Source organism: Amblyomma mixtum, chromosome 10, assembly GCF_055824585.1.
Source record: "Amblyomma mixtum isolate Tamu chromosome 10, ASM5582458v1, whole genome shotgun sequence".
NCBI lineage: Eukaryota > Metazoa > Arthropoda > Arachnida > Ixodida > Ixodidae > Amblyomma > Amblyomma mixtum.
This window is the reverse complement of record NC_143021.1, coordinates 49388106-49409750: the sequence shown is the minus strand read 5'-3', so window position 1 is coordinate 49409750 and position 21645 is coordinate 49388106. Positions and strand designations below refer to the sequence as shown.

Here is a 21645-nt window from a genome sequence, read left to right as displayed (position 1 = left end):
CTTTCCTAGCGCATTACCACCGTTTACAAGAATACGATGCGCTAAATAGTTGATGCGATGCGCTGCTGTCGCATTCGTGTAAACGCGGCTATAGTCTTTATCAGGCACGTTACGTAACAGCTCGAGAGGGAGGGCGAAGGCTGTCGTAACGCGGGGCACTCTCGCAGCAAGCGCCGGTCGGAGACAGCAAGCGCCGGTCGGAGAAAGCAGCGCCGCGGTGCCGCACCGCGGCCGCTCCACCGGCTGAAGCCGTGGGCCGTGTAGTTTTGAAAACGACTGTACGTTCAATTACGACGGTGAGGGCGACTGAGGCTCGGCACTTGTTCCTCTCCACTCCTCGGGATCCTCGCCCGGTGAAGCGTTGAACGTGGGCGGCAGTCGGGGCTGATGTAAAAAAATGGGGGTTGGTGTCGTAGCCATGGCTGAAGTCGAAATTGGGGGGTCCTTCTTCGCTCGCGTGCGGTCCGGTAGCAGTCCGAATTCTGGTGGACACCTCTGGAGACGACGGCTGCTTCGCCCTTCGCCTGCGGGGGGAACGGCTTCTGCGGCTTTCGCGTGATCTTCTTCGAGACGGTTCGGGCTGCTCTGACGGCTCCCAGGGGGTGAGGGTGACAGGGACATCCGTTAGCACCTCCACCAGATGTCACGTGGTGGTGAGTGCAGTCGGGCGAACAGGAAAAACAGCGAGAATGTCTTCGAAACGAAACTCTTTATTTGGGCTGACTTGCGCCCGCAAAGAACTGAATCACTCGGCGGCGGCGTAGCAACAAGCGTGCTCGGCGGTCGTCGAACAGAATGCCCGTCGCTGTCGACCGTGCTCTTTTTAAAGCTGATAGCGAACCTTCGAGATAAAGCGTGGAAGTTACTAGAACATTCTGGCGCAAAGTAGAATCGGCTTCTCCTGGATGCGATCAATCGAGATAATTCTAGGCGCGTCTTGCGCCACAAACGAAGCGATAAAGCGGCGTGCCGGCAGCCTTGAAGCATGAACAAATAAACACAACAAACAGACGCTACAAAGATTCGCGGCATTACTCCCCTCTCAAAGAAGCATCGACTCGATGCTTTAGAACATAATGCGGCTATCAACAATCAAAAACGGATTGTGCAAAAATAAACACCGAATGTGGAAACACGGCGTCCTTTAGCGTGCATGATAGGGCTTTAGGTGTACGACATGGACTACTTCTGGTCGTACGCGGCGTCGCTGGGATGCAGTCATTTGGTCAGGGACGACTTCATAGTCCAATTCACCTAGCCGACGAAGAACATTGCACGGGCCGAAATAGCGTCGCAAAAGCTTTTCACTCAATCCTCGGCGGCGAATGGGCGTCCAAACCCAGACTCGGTCTCCTGGCCTGTATTCCGCGTTGCGTCTTCGTAGGTTGTAGCGTGTGGCGTCGGTCCCCTGCTGGTCTTTGATCCTTAATCGGGCAAGTCTTCGGGCTTCTTCTGCGCGTTGTAGGTAGGCGGCGACGTCGACGTTATCTTCTTCGGTAGCGTTCGGCAGCATGGCGTCCAGCGTGGTCCTGGCCTCTCTGCCATAGACGAGCCCAAAAGGCGTCATCTGGGTGGTCTCCTGCACTGCGGTGTTGTAGGCGAAGACTACGTAAGGCAATATGACATCCCAGGTCTTGTGTTCGGCATCGACATACATCGCGAGCATATCGGCGATGGTTTTGTTGAGGCGCTCGGTCAGTCCGTTGGTCTGCGGGTGGTATGCAGTTGTTCTCCGGTGGCTGGTTTGGCTGTAATGGAGGATGGCTTGGGTCAGTTCCGCCGTGAATGCTGTTCCGCCGGGATCACCGCACTGGAAACAGAGTGTGCGAGGCTGGTCGTGGGTCCACAAGAGATCTGCTTTCCTTGCCGGTGCTTCCTGAAACACCGGCGGACGGGCTGGCGACTGTGTTTGTTGGGACAGAACAAAGAGATCTTGGCGCTGGCTGTACGGACATCTGTGGGTACGTATCGTCAACGCGTGAGTAATGACGTGAGGCTGTGGGGTCGAAACTCTCACGTGAGGGCAGTTCAGGGCCTCGTGGACTTCTTCATGCACGACGTTCTTAGTGATGATGACTTGAGGTGATAAAAGTAGAATGTGCCGAAGCTGCTCCAGGACATCCTCGCGGATGACTTCCTTTAGGTTTTCATTGCTTCGTAGTATGGTATTGGAGTCGCTGCTGAAGAATACGTGCAGCTGCCGGTTGTATCGGTGACTGCTGGTATCTAGGGCTCCCTCTATAGTGGCCGTTTCCGCCGATAGTTCAACGATAGTTTTTGGTGGACTGCCGACCTGACCGGCGGAAAGAGGCTCTTAACATCTCGCAGTACAAATCCTACCTTCTTCTCCTCGCTCATGCGTGGATCTGCGCGTCGAAAATGCTTTTGATTTCTTCAACACACCTAGTCACGGTCTCATGTGGATGTTCAATTCTTGACTGCAGCAAAACCTCCGCTCTTTCTGTCTGGTCAATGGTGCTCAACGTCCCCAAAGACTCTTTATTCAATGTCGTCAGGGAATGGTCGCCGGTTTGAAACAATGTTTTCAGTGGGCTGTCCAGGGGAAAGAAAAGATTCTGTAGTTTTTCTTCAGTATCCCAAGCGTTCAGCACAGCCACATGGTCGAACACGTCCAGCCAATCTTTGACATCTTCTGTAGTTGTCCATGTAAAGTCGGGGGTAACGAGGCTGGTGAAGCACGACAGACGTTGATTGTGCACCAGCGTACATTTGGTGGGTATAGCGAAGCTGCAGATCCCCGCATCCAACAGATGTCACTTTATTAAAATGGCAGTTTGGGCGAGTTGGTTATGCATCTTGTCATAAGAATGCGCATGGACACAGGACAAGAACGGAGAGAAGACACACACGGCACTGATGTGCCTTCCGCGCCGTGTGTGTCTTCTCTACGTTCTTGTCCTGTGTCCTTGCGCTGTTTTGTTACAAGATGTCACTTAGTGGTGACGGCATTCCGGCAGTCAGGAAGAGAGGGAAAGGGCTTCCAAATTAAATCGTTATAGGGTACACCATGCATTCACAAAGTGCCGCACATGAGTCAGTAGCGGCGATAGTAACACGCGTGCTCGGGGGCCGTCAAATAGAATGCCCGCCGCTCTCGGCGTCAACGTAACGTCTGCAAGGAGCTATCGTTATATAAGGCGCCAAAGAAACTACACAACGGTCTGGAACAACATGCAAGCAGTCGCACGTGGCTGAGATCGTTTGAAATCAATGTCTTCGCATCGCGCGTCACAAGCAAATGAAAAATACGAGTTCCGAAGGCATTCAACGTGATCAAACACAGTACAAAGATTACTGACAATATTCAGAAGTCTAATCTTTTCTACAGGGAGTTCGCATCACGTCACAGAAAAATTTTGCACTGTTGTCGCTATACTGGACAATGCGTTGAGTTGAGCGAAAGGGCACCGGATCCTGCTCAGGCGATGACATCGTTGAGAGACGAGAAATCCACTAGCATCGGCGGATACATACAACGGTCGCGCGTAACTGCGGCAGCAGTCAGCGTGCCGTGACAGTTGCATCCTGTCTCATTCAGTTAGAGTGCGTTCAGTTCCGCCCTCGGGGTAGTCTGGGCAAAAGCGCTCTCAGTGCTCATGTTTCAGGGGAAGCATACCTCGCTGGCCCGCAGCCGGTCGCACACCAGGCACGAATGGCCGAACGGATTCTGCTCACCTCAAGCTCGTATTCACAGGTCGCCCAGCGCCAGGTCGGACACTATGGCTTATATGACTGTGGTGGCGTGCCGCTCGTCCCACTAGCGCTTGTGACACCGATCGTAGTTGGCCGCTTCGATGCTCTCTATGCTGAAGCGTCTTGCGGGGACGCAGTTCGGCATCCAGTTACAACCTCCACTTGCCATGTTGCTCGGTACGGCCACTGCGCCCTGCGGGAGCTAACAGGTGGTAGCAACACTCACCCTAGCAGCTACGCTGATCTGCAGTGTCCCTGGCAAGATGCTGCCTGTGCCGACGCGCACAGCCGTAAGCGAGAGCCGCCATTGTTGCTTCGGCTGTATATCTGCCGCCGCACTGCTTGCGTGGGAGCTGTCGCTCTGAGGCGGCGAAACGGCTGCTCGCCAAGGCAGCTGCAATCTTCGCGTTTAGCCGCCGGCGAAGGCGAGTGTAGCGACTGGCAAGAAACCTTAGTGAACACAGCGCGGGCTGTTTCCCAGTTATTTCTTCGTTAGCTGAAATTAATGAGTATTTAGCTCACACCTAGAAAACTCATTTGTATAAAGAAAATTTTGGTTCAGTTAGCATAGACAAATTACCAGGATATTCCTTAATGCACCAAGTACGTGAAGTCTTGCAATATTTCGTTCGTTAGCTGCCTGGCCGCCCTGCGATCAAACGACACAGGTGAGATTCATCGGTCAGAAGAACGAGAAGGGGATGATAATATCGACGTTGCAAAATCTCTTGACTGCGGGAGCGCTGCATTCGAGTTCGTTACGACAAGCAGTGTCTGCGCAATAAAACTAAGTTTTTTTGTGCGGTCTTGCGCGTCCGCTGCAGCTGATGAACGCACCAAGCGCAAGGAGTTGAGCGAGACTTTCTGCGGCAGTGAGGCGTACGCGGCGCCGGAGATTCTGCAAGGCATCTGCTACCTACCCAAGCTGGCCGACGTGTGGTCCCTGGGCGTCATCCTCTACGTCATGGTCACAGGCCTGCTGCCTTACGAGAGCAACGGTCTGCTGAGACAGGTGCGCCTCCAGATGACGCGCACGGTGCGCTTCCCAAAGGTAGGTCGCGCTCACTGACTGAGACGCTGCCTGAATCGCAAAAGCAGGTTTTTCTGGACATTTCGAAAAAATATCCTAGTCGAAATCAAGAGGACGAAGTAGGCTCGGGCCGGGCAAGCAATGCGAAGGCAAGATGACCGCTGGTCCTTAAGGGTAACGGAGTGGATTCCAAGAGAAGGCAAGCGTAGCAGGGGGCGGCAGAAAGTTAGGCGGGCGGATAAGATTAAGAAATTTACAGGAATACGGTGGCCGCAACTGGTGAAGGACAGGGTTAATTGGCGAGACATGAGAGAGGCCTTCGCCCTCTCCAGCCTGATGATGATGAGGATGATTACTGCTATAGCCGCATAGAACACAGGAGCGCAGTGCCAGTACCCTTCCAGCCGTCAGGGTGGCTAGTTGGTGGCTGGCGGTAGCTGGGACACAACAAACTGCTTTTCATCGTCGTCTCCTTACACTGGCATGTGTTTGTGCGGTTTCTCGGACGTGCTGTGTCTAACCAACTAACCTGCCACCGTACCTCTCTACCGAATTAATAGTGGAGAGGAAGATAATTAACACATGGTTACCACAGTGTAACTCAGAATTCAGCGACACTTGTAGAGGTACTTTCACTTCGCGATATATTGCTATAAACAATTCGAGAGTGACATGTATATATGCAAAGTGGTGAGAGGACGGTAGATGTGTACCTCGACTACAAAAAGTGAACAAGTGATGCGAGGAGCCTCAGAGTACTCAGCCAACGTTTATATAACGGTGCATGACCACCGTTTGTTTGCATGACCACCGTGCATGACCACTGGTCTTGTTTGGATTCTGATTCGATTTTGGCTGGAATGAAAGCACGATTGGAGAATGCGTTGTGTACATTGAACAGATGTAGAAAACTTTTGTTACTATATTCCTCACGATGGTCTGTATACAGCCATTCGTGAGAACGTGAATAATTATGATGAAGTACGATTTCAGAACGCGACTGGAATTACCAGTCACAATTTTATTTCTTTGCTTGAATTTCATTTCATTTCGTTTATTTTCTCCTTAAGGGCCCGAGGGCATTACATAAGGGGAGGCGAATTAACATGATGTAAAAAAATCTTGAACGTGGAAAAATGTGAAGAGCAAAATACAAAATACAATGAAGGCAAGCAAAAACAAAAGCAAGAAAAAAATACAGTAAAAAATGCAGACATACATCTAAGTCAAATAACAGCAACCAAGCAAGCGGAAGAGAAACAAAATTACGCTAAGGCGCAGAAATACAACTAAACTAAGTAACAAAAGAGTACAAAGGGGACAGTCTATTCGGGATGGCTGAAGTTTTAGCTTATTACGGAATTGTTTTCTGTCTGTGCATTCGGCTATGTTTTCGGGTAAGGAATTCCATAAGACTATTCCATAAGACTATTAGACCTTCAAACCACTGTTATTGATTTTTACCACAAGTTTTATTTTAATGGAACTAGCATTGGCTACTCTATTTCTCCTATTTTAACCGACATGTATTTAGCTTTTATTGAGCCTTGCATCTGTGCGCAGTTGAACAAGACAGCTGTTAGACAGGTCATTTTGTTAATTGATTATTTTTTTTTCTTTGACGAGCCTACCTCTTAACTTTGATGACGATGCTGTTGCTGTTGTTTTTAACATTTTTTAGAGACAATTTCCAAGGCCTCACCTTCACTTGGGAACTGCGTCAAGGGGCCCAGATCCAGATTCTGGACGTTCAGTTTGATTTCACTGGCGTATATCATGTGTGTTTGGTGTAAACACCTCTTCCAAGAAAACCCTCATACCGTTCAACAGTGCCCCTTCCAAACTAGTGAAACGAAGCACCGCCATGGCGTGCCTACACGCCGCTCTTTTGAAATCGTGCGAACACTGTGTGCAGGCTCGCTTTGACAATCAGCTTCAAAGACTGAACAAAGCTGGCTATCCCTGACTTTTGGCAATCTTTTAGCGAAACTTTGCTGCAAAAGATCAAAGTCGCTTCGAGCCGTGATCCACTAAGCAAGCAGCCAGATACGAGGCTTCTGGCAGAAATTCCCTATATACATAACATATCGCACAACATCAAGAAGGTAGGTGGTCGTTACGGTGCAAAGGTGGTGTCTTCAGCCCCATGTAAGCTCGCACAAATTTGCTCCATCATGGAAAAATGACCTCAAGGTGCGCTATCCAGTGGAGGTTGCGACTTAGTGAATGAAGGTCTCAAGTCATCTACGATATACCGTTCGACTGTGGTCATGTCTACATCGGCCAGACCGGGCGTTATTTGAACAAGAGAGCGAGCACAAATGGACAATTTTTCAATTTTTCCTTTTTTTCAATTCAATTCAATTCATTTCGGACAACAATACATGGTGTCCGCGGGGAGAGGCTAAAGGAGACTGTAGTGTCTCCTGACGAGGCCTAACACCCGCTTTACACGTCGGTGCAGATGGTGCAGAGAGACATATCAGTGAGAACCGAGGTACATAAAACACAGTGGGACAGGAATTCAACATAAGCAATTACACAAACACTGATCAGGCAGAAAATAATACTCAAGAAGTCATCAACAATGAGCAGTAGTAATTGGAGTAGAAAAGAAAAACACATTCGCACAGAACAAGAAAGAACAGTACAGAACAGTAGGTGTAAAAATGAATGCAGCAGGTATGCACAACAAAATTTCACACGGGGGTGTTCAAAAGATTGCTCATTTTCTTCTTAAATTGGTGAATAGTGACACTCTCCTGGGCACAAGCAATTAGTGTTGTATATCTGTTGCATAAAACTGTTATTTGGTGATCCGTAGTCTGGGTTCCGTAATTAGTGCGAGGCCTAGAAACAATCAAGGAAATTGTGCGCAAGTTATGTGGGATTTCTCTATTCAAATAAGAACGAGAAAATGATTCAGTCATGTTTTATTTTTTGGTAGATTAGGAGTGCTAAGTAGTGCTTATAGCATAGAAAAAACGGTAACACCTTACAAGAGGTAAACATGTCATTGGTACTAGCAGGATAACTACCCAATATGCGCAAGGCTCTTTTTTGCAGAGAGAACAACCTGAGTCAGTTTTATTACATGTTGCCCACACTAAGATACTATACACAATATGGGAATGAATAAGAGAAAAATATAGCTGTTTTTTTTACATGGAATGGAAGAAGATAACGAAGTCGTTGAATTAACCCAACTGATCTTGATATTCGTATCCGCAGACTGTTGATGTGATCAGTACAGCCCAAGTCACTGCGGAAACGAACTCCTAAGAACTTATGAGAATTCACCTGTTCAATTTCTGTGATATTAAAATATAGTCGGATATTATGATCAAGAGGCTTATTTTTGGCACGGAAAAGCACATATTTAGTTTTTTTTATGTTTAGTTCAAGCTCATTGGCATCAAGCCATGTTCGCAGTTCATTGAGCCAGGTATTGGATTGATATTCAAGCATGCTAAGGTTGGGACCAGAAAAGAAGACATTAGTGTCATCAGCGTAGAGGACCATATTTGAAGTTGAGTGTATATTTACAATATCATTAATATATAAAATGAAAAGTAGAGGTCCGAGGATAGACCCTTGTGGTACACCGAATTTTATTACGCCCGCGTCGGATTTAAGCTCCTGTAGCCACGTAGACTGCCTCCGTCCTGTAAGATAGCTTTCCAACAATTTGTGTGCAATACCGCGAATTCGATATTTTTCTAGTTTTAATAATAAGATACCGTGTTTAATTGAATCGAAAGCTTTGCGAAAGTCTAGAAATATTCCAATGGTGAAAAGCTTTTGTTCGAAGTTAGAAAGGAAGGAAGGAAGGAAAAACTTTATTTACACTAATGGTTTTTCCTGCGGTTTGGGGGCATCTTCAGAGACGTCTTGGTTCTACCCCCAGGAGCCTTCTCTGTCGAAGTCGTCCGCCTCTAATCAGTGGTCGGTTGCCCTCAGTCCAGGGCTCCGCTGGCCACTGCCGCCCGTTGAGCTCGCTGTACCAGACCTTGTTGGTCTTCGCAGCGGTCGCTGGACAGCAGAGTCTCCCACTGCTCCGCACTCGGGTTTTGTATTTTGGGGACCACGTCTATGTTTTGGCAGGCCCATGTGATGTGGTATAGTGTAGGTTTTTCGTCGCACCAGGGACATTTGTTCGTGTATATCGTAGGGTGCATTTTGTTTAGTATATGTAGGTTTGGGAAAGAGCCTGTTTGTAATTGTCTCCAAGTGACAGCTTCCTCTCTGCTGAGAGATTTGTGCGGTGGGGGATATCGCATTCTTCTGCCTCTATAGTTTTGTAGTATGGCCGAGTATTCCCTGGGTGCTGGCGCGAGTTCCGCGGTCTCGTCGGAAGCTCGGAAAGTAATGTATCCTCGAGCTATCCTGTCGGCCTCTCGGTTCCCTGCCACCACCCCCGTGTGCCCCGGTACCCACACAATTTTGTGTCGGATCTTGTCGTTTTGTTCTTATAGAGTTCGAAGTTAGAAAGAAGGCGATCTTTTATGTCCAGTAGAGCAGTCTGTGTGGATTTACCAGCCTGGAATCCATACTGTTCTTTGCATATTACGTTTTTTTTTTGTCAAGGAAGTTTTGTAATCTTTTATGTACCACACGTTCTGCGATCTTGGAAAACAGTGGCAATATCGAGATAGGGTGATAGTTGCTCATATCATTTTTGTCGCCTCCCTTGTATATTACTGTAACTCGAGCTGATTTCATCTTATCAGGGAAAATACCAGTCATGATCATCCTGTTGCATATATGCGTTAAAGGTGGACTGATGCTTCTGATAGCGGCTTTTACTGGTACCGTACTTATATCGTCATCACCTGGAGAACATTTATTTTTAAGGGAATTAACGATAACTACGATTTCGTCTTCAGACGCGGGGGTCAGAAATAGAGACTCACAGCAACTAGTTTTCATATAAAGCTCTACAGGTGATGGGCGACTCGCGCCTGCTGTGGTATGATAAGCATGTATTCGCAAGTGTTACACCAGAGCAGGAAGTTCCATCAATCAGTAGCTCGGAAGGCAGACGAGGTTTCCCACTGGATATCATGCCATTTACAACGTTCCAAACTTGTTTGGGTTTGTCCGCTATTGAAGCAAATTTGTTTTCATAATAGGCAGTTTTGGCCTTTCTTAGATCCAGAGTTAATTTGTTTCTGAATTTCTTAAATTCTTCGAAATCGGCTGGGTCTCTTGTTTCTAAGAAATGAGCAAATAACGAGTTTTTATATCGAATGCGCCTGAGAAGAACCGGCGTAATCCATTCTTTCTTAGCTTTTTTGTGCTTACGTACGGCAACCATAGGAAAGGCAATGTTGTAATTGTGCTGTACCTTTTCTAAAAATATATCGTACGCAACGGATCGATCATTCTCCAGATATACTTCTGCCCAACAAGTTTCAGCCATAAGTGAACAAAAATGGGCAACAGTATCATCATTCATTGTTCGTTGATTGTACTTAGGTTTAGCAGAGTTTAGCCTATTTGAAAATAGGCCAAAAAATGGCTTATGATCACTTGTGGCTGATGAAAAAACACCTGCGGCAACTGTCTGTGGGGAAAAATTTGTAAAACAGTGATCGATGAGCGTTTCTGTTTGTTGGCTTATTCTGGTAGGTAGGTCGATAACATTTTGGCAACCATGTAAGAACATCAATTCAAGTAGTTTAGTCTGCATCGAGTTTTTCGTAAGCAAATCAACGTTCATATCACCAAATATAATGACACGCCACCTGTTTTGATTAGCTAAATTAAGGAAACTATCAGAGAAATCAAGGAATGCATCAAGATTACCATGAGGGGGCGGTATACTGAAAGTAAAGCAATGTCGCGATGCAATAAACTAACAACTTCAAAGTTTTCATTTACAACACATGAGTCTGTAAGAACATCATAGAGCAAACGTTCGTGTACGTATAAAGATATACCACCTCCGCGTTTGCCTTGTCGGAACATAGAAATGTGATTGTAGCATGGAAACTGCACAACTTCTGCATCAGAGCTATACCAAGTTTCCGTGAAACCAATGACATCAAAACTGCGCTTCAGTTCCTCCAATTCAGCTTCAATTTCTTCGACCTTGTTCTTCAAACTGCGTACATTTAGGTGATACAAGGAGAGGACCTCTTGAGGAGCATAAGAGCTGACACTGAACAATCGATTAAAAAGGTCAGGGTTATAGTAAGCCATCATTCCAAACAGGGATTTAGCAAGGTTCCAAGTTTACGATGCCTATACAATCTTACTTAGGTCCTCCTCTGACGCAATCCTTATTGCTGGAGTGCCGCTCTCCTTCCTCACGAAAATCTTTCCCTCTGTTGACCACACAAAAGACAAGTTCTGCTCGCGCGCTTTCGTTTCAGCTAGCCATCGAAGTTTCTTGCCAGTGGCAGTCAAATTATCAAAAAATTGTATCTTGTCCTCCTGTTCATTCAGGGTTGTGCGCTTTGCAAGCCATGCATCTTTAAGAGCCCGCCTAGAAAACCTTATCAGTGCCACCCGTACCTTCTTTTGGCGTGATGGGAGACGATGCAGGCCTTCAATATCGGATTCTGATAGGCAAAGTAGATCGAGCGTCACCGCAAGATCATTTATCTTAGATAGCAAGTCTTCTTTTTCTTCAAAGGGCAAACCATGGATTTCCATGTTGTGTCTTCTGCTGTATTGTTGCAGATCATTTAGCTCTTTCTTTAGCTCGTTTTGATCTTTTTCAGTGCTTTCAAGCTTAGTGCGTAGCCTTTCTATCTCTCTATCATGCCTCTCAGAAGTCGTGAGTAGCGTGTCGTATGTTTCAGAAATATACGTGACAGATTTTTTAATGTTTGCTACGGTCTCATTTAATGGTGTCAGGCCATCCAGCTTGATAGTAAGTGCAGCCAAATTCTTCTTTATTTCAGAAAGTTCTTTACCCAAAGCAGGTGGGAGCACGAACGTTTGCCCACTTCGCGAAGAAGGCAAACGGCAGGTTGGGCATTTTAATGTTTTCTTTTCTGCCTCACTTTTTGCTTTGTATACTCGCTCGCTAATGGCCGCGCATTTACCAAGGTAGTAGGGCTGACGACATTCTGCACATGTCATGAAATCTTGACCATCAGTAAAATCCTCAAAACATGTAAGACAAGTATCCGTCGGCACAGTACTCCTATTGTACACAAGCTAGGGCAGCAGCGGCAGCGGGACAAATGGTTACTTATAAATACACTGAAATATACCAACCTGCGTAAAGCAAAGAGGTCAGGCGCCACACGATTGTTCCTGCCGCTGCCTCTGCTGCCCGAGGTGTGAAGCGTCCGCCAGCAAGTTGGGCTTTTATAACAGGCTTGAAGGGGGGCGTTGTCTGGTGTCCGTCCAAAGTACCGCCAGGGCGAGAGATGCAGCAGTGTAGATAATCGATGTCGGTCGGTAGATAGCCGGCACTATGCTGGTTCTGCGTAAAGCAAAGACGATGGTCAGGCGCCACACGATTGTTCCTGCAACAATCAAAGGGGCAACCTTAGTGATCGCTGCAGAGGTTCTGAGGAGTGTGAACCTGTGCTGGAAGGGGCAATGCTTTTCGGCAAAGGCAGAGAACAAGTTGAAAGGGAAGTACTCGAGGCATTTCACATACAAAAAGTTCGGCTGCACAAGCGTGAGCACGTCGTCGGTGAAACACAGCGACCGGAAACTAGATTTTTCGCATGGCCATGGGTAGGCCTCGTCAGTCGGTCATGTTATCACGTTTCCGGATTTTTTGATACCTTGTTATGGAAGCAGTAATGATTTGGCGTTTATATATGTATATCATCTTGACTCCGTATATTTTTTTCTGTTGACTTGCTCTACCTGTGATAATGTACTGGCGTATAAAATGTGGTGTTCTCTGCAATAAACTCAGCTGGTAGTAGGCGCTCTTTCTATCTTTCCGTCTTCCTGTTACTGCTCTCCTGCGCGTTTGGAATTTGTTATAAACCAACTAACTCAACAGCCAGTACTTCCGCAGTGCTTTGTGGGCACAAAAAATAGGGAACGTCTCCACCTCAGTCAAGTTCTATACATTCTGTACCAAGGCGGCCACCATGCATCCGACATGTGAGCCGATGCGCTCAAACTAACTCGTCGATGCTCACACAACGTCGAGTAGAGGAACAAGGCGGTGGCGTCGTGCCCTTTTCACATCTGCTGGCTCCTGAGACTGCGTACCCAGTTTACGTGGCCGCCTGCATTGACCTCCGCAGGTGCTGCCGCTCAGCAGCGAGCTGAAGAACCTGATCCGCGGCATGCTGGAGCCCGTGGTGACGCTGCGTGCATCCATGGCCCGCGTCGTGCGCCATCCCTGGATCAAGAAATACCCCAGCCCGTTCAAGGAGTACGTTCCCTCGATCGCTCAATGCAGCCTCTGCGACGGATCGTATCCACGTGTCATTAATGTCAAAACGCGTTTTACTGCGATGTCATCAGAATGATAAAAGGTCAGTACTGCGCTAATGCGACACGACAGGAGAACGAGGAACAAAAATGACATCAAAGGCGCAGACTTCTAACTGTTTATTCGAGACCAAAACGCAAACGCTATATAAGGTATGAACCCAGGCGCATAACCATCACTGACATTGACACAAGACTTGATCAAAATCTAGACCACATTGATCAAAATTTTACGTTGCAGAAGGGCCGATAAGCCACAGAGCATTCAGCCAGCATGTCCCCAGAAACTCAGAGTCAAGAAAACGATTAAAAACTAGTAAGAAACCTAACAATCAACCTCAGTAAAGAGGGTGAAAAAAACTCGAAGTGCAAAGCAGGTGGCCCAACAGACAACAAGGGTAAAAAAGGGGTACGAAAACGAGATAAATTGATCGTGTCACACATGAAAAAGCCTGCATGAGAGCAAGGAAACAACAAACAAAGAGAGTAAAGTTGAAAATTAGAACCAGGTAATAGAATGGAACGGAGTAAGGAAATAACAACCATGACATGGAAGCCAACGTAGAACAAGTGTAAAGGTGAGCATTAAACCAGATAAAACTACATTTCCGGCCTTGAAGTACATCTTAGGAACAAAATACGGACACAAGTGATGCAATTATAGGTGACCTTCTAAAAGGTGATTTCGCTCAGTGAAGGAGAAATAGACGGAGCGCTGACACGTTTTTCACCATTTTTACGATGTGATAGGCTTCGACGACCTCCCTTTCTGTCTTATCTCTTGATTTAAACAAAAAAAAAAGTAGCGTTGCGCAAAACTGGGAGGCAAGACACTTTTTTCTTGCCCTGACCCTTCCCTTTACAGTTCTTACAATGATGTGCCAGATGACCTCCCATATTCTTCATCATCATCATTTATTAACCCTTAAGGGTCCCGTTAGGGACATTACATAAGGGGGGGGGGGGGGTACAGGGGTGTTCACCAGTCATACATGAATATATAAATATAAAAGGAATATAGAAATACAGAAAAATATAGAAAATATAAAATATAGAATAGAAAAAAAGGTAGAACAAGATGAAAAAAAGACAGAAGTAACAAATTCAAATAATCACGTCATGACAGAGTGTAGAAGAAATATAAACAAAGACAAATTACAACTTTGGAAGTAGAACAGGCTGGTCAGTTTGCAGGGCTTTGAAGCTGGCATAGGGTGCAGGAAAAAATTATTTGTCGTTGAGATGGTCGATTAGGAGCTGTGTGAATCTGGAAGGATTAGTCCCAATGACAATGTGTTCGGGGAGGTTATTCCAGCTTTCTATCGCACTGGGAAGGAAAGATTTATTGAAATAATTAACGGAGCCGTGCAAACGCTGTATGCTTAAGGAGTTAAATAAACGACGAGATGATCGTACCGGAGCTCGTAGAAGGTTTTCTCGAAGTGCTGGAAAGTTAAAGTACAGTTTGTGAAAAAGACAAAGAATTGAAGTTTTCCTGCGAAAGGCTAATGACTTGATGCCGAGAGATGATTTCAACGCTGTGATGCTTAGCTGAGATTTATACTGTGAGGTGATGAAGCGTGCTGCCCGATTCTGGGTGGCTTCGAGTGAATCTATCAAGTAGGCTTGGTGAGGATTCCATATTGTTGAGGCGTATTCTAGTTTAGTTCGGATGTACGTTCCATATGCTAGTTGTCTGGTGGCTGCGGTGGACATGGAAAGTGATCGCCTGATGAATCCGAGTGATCTGGAGGCACTAGCACATAGTTTCGTGATGTGATTAGCCCAGGTTAGGTTGGTTGTTATCTCGATGCCAGAGGTACCGGTATGAATTAGTTTGAGACAGCGGTATGGAGTTCAGGGAGTACGAAAAATGAAGAATCGAACTCCTACTGGTGTGGCACCACAGGGACAGGGTGGTCTCTGTCTCTGTCCCTGTCCCTGTGGTGCCACACCAGTATGAATTCGTACCAACTCGCCCAATTTTCAACCCTTTTGAAGAATCGAACGTTTACGTGAGATGTGCATGAACTTACATTTAGAAACGTTGAGCTGCATTAGCCAGTCGGAACACCACTTCTGAATTCGGCTTAGGTCATCCTGTAATAATTCCTGATCACTGCTATTGTTGATGCGGCGATAAATGACGCAGTCATCCACAAAGAGACGGACATATGATAAAATACCAGATGGCAAATCGTTGATGAAGATTAAAAAGAGTAATGGAGCAAGAACCGATCCTTGGGGAACCCCGGAGATGGGGAACCCCGGAGATGTCATCTGCAAATAGTCAGATTTTAACGTGAACTTCGTTTGCTAGATCATTTATGTATAGTAAGAAAAGAAGCGGAGCTAAGACGGTGCCCTGTGGCACACCGGAAATAACTTTAACTGTATCAGAAGTATGGCTTCCAAGCTGTACAAATTGCATTCGATCGCTAAGATAATCGCTTATCCAGCGTATGATCGGCCCGTTTCCGAGAATGTGGGTAAGTTTGAAAAGCAGTTTTGTGTGGGAGACCCGATCAAATGCTTTTGACAAATCAAGAAAGATCATATCAATTTGCGACTGGTTGTTAATAGCCTGAGCTAGGTCGTGTATAATTTCCGCTAGCTGTGTAACGGTGGAAAGTCCGCGTCGGAAGCCATGCTGATTTTGGTGAAGTATATGGTTAGTTTCTATTCCCCTCACATGCGGTAGAGTTTACATTGGGCACACTGGTAGGTGTTCAAAGGTTGTTCAAAGGTTAGGGGATTCTTGTAGAGAATCTCCTGAGAGCATGGCAAAAACTTTGCTCAATTTTTTATCCCGCAGGTCACTTAAGGCCCTACAAGTCTTTCAGCCTTCCTGTCCATAAGTGCGCAAATCCTGTTGAGTTTGTTTGGTGCAGAAAGCATAACACCTACATCATACCTGCGGGCTGCATTTTTGAGGCCATGTGAAAGACATGTACATAAGGAATAACTGATATTTTTAATCTTTTTTTGTGTTTCGTCTGAAGCCGACTCAGTGATATACAATACCATGATACCCGGTGACATCATCATTTTGTGTTGAAAAAGATACTAAGGAGACCAAAGGCTACGCGTCTTGAGTGTACGGCCCAGACAAAAGACAAAAATAAGAAGTTCGCAGCTCTTCCTGAAGTACACTGCCTTTCACATGGTCTCATAATGTCGCCATCAGGCATAATATAACAGCCAAATGTTACAACAGCCAAATGTTTCTGGAGTCCTCTTGTAGGAAAAACCAACTATGAAACGAAAAAAACAACGAAAATAACAAATATTTGGTCATGTCATGTAAGAAAATACTGAAGAAAGCCTCTGGGAGTGAGTTTCATTCATGTGCTGCATTTTTGAAATATTGGCGTTAGTCAGTCTCCCGTATTGCGCCGGCCGAGGTAAAAACTGTCCCGTCTATCCATCAAATACCCAAGCATAGGTCCACAGATTTTGAACTCAATTTTAAATTAAACTTATTTGCCAACTTGGTACAAATCATGGCGGGGGCCCAGAGTAAAAGCTGCCGTTTGAAAGCTTGACACGGCCACGGGCCCCCACTCTGGCAACAATGCAGTTGTCTGGGATGTGGGCACAAAGGCTAGTGCATCACATGCGCATCTCGACAAAAGCAAAAAATTGCAAAGAATAAAGCTCTCTTCAGTTTACAGCACTCAGCTCACTAATGAGAGCTCCGTGAAAACAAGCGGAAAGAAGCTCACAATCATTGCAGGTTAAAAATAGGGAAAAAGAAAAAAAGCAGGTTAAACAAGTTTTTGCGCAACGTCCCAAATGCATGCTGCCTGTGATGGACCAGTCGCGTGTCTTCGGGCACTCACGTCACGGTTTATGCGGCGTCCGAGAGGCATTTCTAAGCCTATGGGACTACCACACGTCGCACCCAAAAAAAGGCAAAGATTGCTCTGAGGAAGCAGCATGCGAAGTGTGCTCACGCGCCTCACTTGACGACGACAAAGGCAGCGCGAAGGTGCTCACGTGATCACGGAACACAGCCGCACGTGGGCCGCTGTTACGCCGGCTGGCGTGAACGGCTTCCCATTTTTTCCACCAAATTCTATGAGGTGATTTTTCGGGTGCCAGCACGTTCGCGTCCCATGGGCATGCTAGTATGTTGTCTTCAGACTATCACCTCTCGGCTGCGTCTGAGAGGCGTCTCGGGGCGTCTCACAACCAGAGCATGCCCCCCTAGCGCGCAGCCTTACTTGAAGACGACGGAGTCAGCGTGAGGCATGTGCAGCAGGTGATCGCATGATCGGAGAACAGAGCCAAGCGTGTATCGTTGTGGGATGCGCGTAGCGCTGTTATGCGCTAAAGCCATTGCTCAAGAAATGCTTTCCTGTCTGCCATGCCCTCTGAAGCTATATCTATGTGATATAGCTCGCACGGTGACAGAGAATAATATTTTCAAGCTTAGTGACTTTCCCTACAATCTGGGAAGACGTTACAGATAGCTGTTAGGTTGCCTTCGGATAGAGAGAAAAAGTCGCACTGCAGAGATCTTAAAAGTTGCTTCAAAGGACGTTAGCATTGTGTAAATACGAAATGCCAATCTCCTTGAAATGCAAAAACGTGTAGTAATTACGTCAGTAAAGAAACGCAGCTTAGGAGCCAAACCTCGACGACGACGACGAGACGGGACAAGCGCGTGTCGTGTCTTCTTGCTCCAGCGTTATGTTTTAGTTTCGGTGTATTACCAACATGCGCAAGCTGATTCACTTCTTAGTCGTTCTAAATGTGGTTACTTGCATTTTTCACGGCTCTTCTAAAAAGCAAGTATGAATTGTCAACAGTAGTCTTCGTAACGTTTGTTCTTGGCGTGAAAGGCTAACGCCGTCGTGCAGTAGAGCGCTGAAGGAGTGTGTTGCCGAACAAAGCAATATGTCCTTCTCTTAGTGTTCACTATGTCCCATTGCAAATAACTTCTTAATCATGTTTCGTGCTGTTGTTACATACTACGCAATATTGTATACTTCTTGCCCCTCCGGCTAGGCCCCATTATAGGGCCTCCTACTAGGCCTGCAGTTTTTGGTAGCCGCCGCGGTCGCTCAGTGGTTATGGCGCTCCGCTGCTGACCCGAAAACCACGGGTTTGATCCTGTCCGCGTCGAATGAATTTCGATGGAGGCGAAATTCTAGAGTTTAAAAGAACGTCAATTCGGGCAAGATGGTGCATATTATTTGAGACAGAAAAAGAATAGAGCTAGAGGGAGATAAACACAAGAAAGACCGACGCCGACGAGAAGAGACGGACGAGAAGAAAGCGCACGTTTTGAGTCTTTCTTGGGCTTGTCTCTCTTTAGGGCTATAATTTTTCTGTCTCTAATAAAATTCTAGAAGCCCGTAGACGGTGCGGTGTCAGTGCTCTCTTGATAACCCCAGGTGGTCGAAAATTTCGGAGCCTTTCACTACGGCCTCCCTAATAGCCTGTGTCGCTTTTAACCAGCAGTATTTGGTACTTGAATAAATAAAATATTAGCGCAGGTGTAGAGTGTTAAGGACACGTTTCTATTGCTTTTGGCGCTTGCATGCCTGTGCGGCCATGCCCGAAGTTCGCCTTTCTACGCTCCGCAGAGCACCACAGACCGCTGATGAAGTCGGCTCCTCAGCACTTTAGTTTATTTTAGTTTCGTAACATTTCCTAGCACTCTTACGTTTATGCCTGTGCAGATAAACTTTATGGCGCATACAACATCGCGAAATATTACGAAAACTTTTAAAAACCTCACCACTTTGCCAAACGGTGCTGGTTCCTGGAGCAAAAAGAATGAAATCTGTCCTTCTGTGCAGGTCCCAATCAAATCTCCTTCCTCAACATTTTCATACGTTCTTCCACTCAACCGTCACATGTGCGGCCGCCACAATTACGTTTTCAACCAGAATAATCACCTGTGCTACCTCAACGACGAAATCGCTTTGTTGTTCGAGGGCAGGTGAATGCGAGAAAGAAATGGCTAAGTTTTTTACGACCTCCTGTGGTTTCTTGCGACATAACTAAGCAGTGTGTAGTGTAAATGAGCTGTTACTTTGTAAAGCACACCACCGACATTAACTTATAAGGTTCACATAGTTCATTACCATCAACGTGGAGTAAGTAACCCTATCAAGGGTGCACTGTCTTTGCTATGTTTTTTTTTCTATTAAAACCTGACTCGATAGGCATTTTTACACATTCATTGTTCTACCAGGTTATCACCTATGAGCAACTCATAAGTGACATCTGTTTGATCTGCAGGCATTACCAAACGGTTCAGAGTAGTCTGTTTTACTGCAAAGCGGTTGGGTCTGATGGATGTACTAAAATCTTTGACCGACAGCGACTTCTATACATTTTTTTGATGAGATTATCTCTTTACTTGTGGTGCTAACTTTACTCATATCATTTATTTATTTATTTATTTATTTATTTAACAACAGCGGTAGCATACCGCAACATCACTGAGTAAACAGCTATACCCGTTTCAGCTGCTGACTTCTTTCCCTGCTGCCTGTGCTGCCTCGAACATCGATAGCCACCTGCCAAGGCTTCGTAAAATGCTGTAAGCAATCAAGACGCCCAGGCTAAGTAAGAAAGCAGGGAAGTGCCACTCCGCTTATGAAAAGCAGCATTTTCTAGGCCACATCGTAAGAAAGGATGGAATACAGCCAGGAAATAGCTTCTGCCGCCCGAAACACAGTCCACAAACTGTGCGTGTATTTCGAACAATTATATAACTTTTTTTTACGCATCGATGAACCTCTGACCCGACTGAAAAAAGCCATACGTACCATAAGTGGTACGCGCTGTAACGGAACATCAACGTCAAGGAAACTCAACGTTATTTCAGTCTCCTTCGGTCCTCGGGCACTTTCGGAAACGCCGGGACTGAAATTCCCACCGACGCAAGCAGCGTGGGCTTAGGCGCCGTCCTCGTTCAGAAAATTGACTGAATGGAGAAATTAATCGCCTTTCCCTGTCGGTAGTCGAGGCTAACCATTCGACAACCGAAAACGAGTGCCTCGCCATCATCTGGGCTACGTCGAAATTATGCCCATACCTTTACGGACGACCATTCGAGGTGTCAGCGATCAACACATACTGTGCTGGCTTGACAATTTGAAGGATTTCTCAGGCCGCCTCGCCCGATGAGTTTTCGCCTCCAGGAGTTCGACATTATCCGTCGTATACAAATCTAGATACAAGCGCACCTGTGCCGACTGTCTAGAGAGCCCGATAGCCCGTTGTGCTTTTAGCGGTGCGGGCGGGGCATTATTATTTTTCATTCCTTTTAATCGTCAACTCTAACTTTTGTCTAGAGAGGCCCTGCCGAGAAGCCGTTGGAAGAGGACAATAAGGATGCCTTTTTGGGAGCGATAATCACCAGCGACTTCGCGCTACACCTACGCGCGGACCCGGAACTACAGCCTCTCGTTCGTTACCTGGAAGGCAAGACCCCTTCAGCCACAGCATTGTTTCAGTGTGGTTTGTTCTCTTTCTGTCTCAAAAATGGCACTCTCGGGAAAAAATTCACCCGCCACATGACTGCGTAGCTCCTCGCCGTCCCGAAAACTTAAGAAATTCTGCAGGTTCGACACGCGGAACCAAAAACTGGACACACTGGGTTTACCCGCACCCTGCGCCACATTCGAGGTAATGATACATGCCAGTGTAGAAAAAGAAGTAGCGACTGCAAGGGAGCTGTCAGGCTGTGCCCGCTCGTCTCTGCCACTCTTTGTGGAGGGTTTCTCACTAGTGCTGAACAGTTTAGCTAACCTGCACTGCAATATCCTGGCATGATTCCTGGGGTTGGTGCGGCTCCGTCGATGCCGCATCCTGGCCACACACCTGAATGTTCTCCTGGCATTCCGTCAGGCCTAACTGGCCATGCCTTTTCTGCAAGACCAACCTGCTGCCTCAAACCTTGCGCCTTGCAGTCCCTCTTCGGCTCCAGCTGCATAAAGACTAGCATTTCCAGATCCTCATGGACATCGCACCCCTGGAGCTTCCATCTCAAACCACGATTTGCGGTTTGAAATGAAATGAAATGAAATCTTTATTTGCCATCAAATACAGATGGGGGGGTTGTGGAAAAAAAGCTGTCCTTGGACAGCTTGACGGGTCCACAATCCCTTATTTTGGCAGAGTGGCGGCATCACATAACATATTCTTGATATGCAAACATATACATACATTTTTAATATGATACAGACTTAGTACTCGTAAACGAAAACAACAGAAAACAACAACAAGAACAGAAAACAACAGCGGAACTCACTTCTACAAATCCAAACGAAAACAACAGCAAGGCTAGATAACATTACACAGAACCCAAATACATCTGCCGGAGGTCCTTGTAGGTTGCCGTGAAAAGGTCAAAACGGACAGAATTATAATAATTCAAAAGCGTTGGTATTGTGTACTTAAGGCACTGTTTCCCGTAACTTGAACGTGACATTGGTACTGACCAATCCTCGAAGTGTCTT

The 21645-nt window shown here is 46.4% G+C and overlaps 1 protein-coding gene across 1 annotated transcript in view; it reads left to right on the top strand.

Moving 5' to 3' along the window:
* LOC149325737 (testis-specific serine/threonine-protein kinase 3-like) overlaps nucleotides 1-21645 on the top strand; it is a 203828-nt gene that overhangs the window by 39745 nt on the left and 142438 nt on the right. Inside the window, exons 4-5 of the mRNA XM_089562739.1 lie at nucleotides 4539-4765; nucleotides 12973-13103. Coding sequence (XP_089418865.1) covers nucleotides 4539-4765; nucleotides 12973-13103 — 358 coding nt within the window. The remainder of the gene's footprint in view (nucleotides 1-4538; nucleotides 4766-12972; nucleotides 13104-21645) is intronic.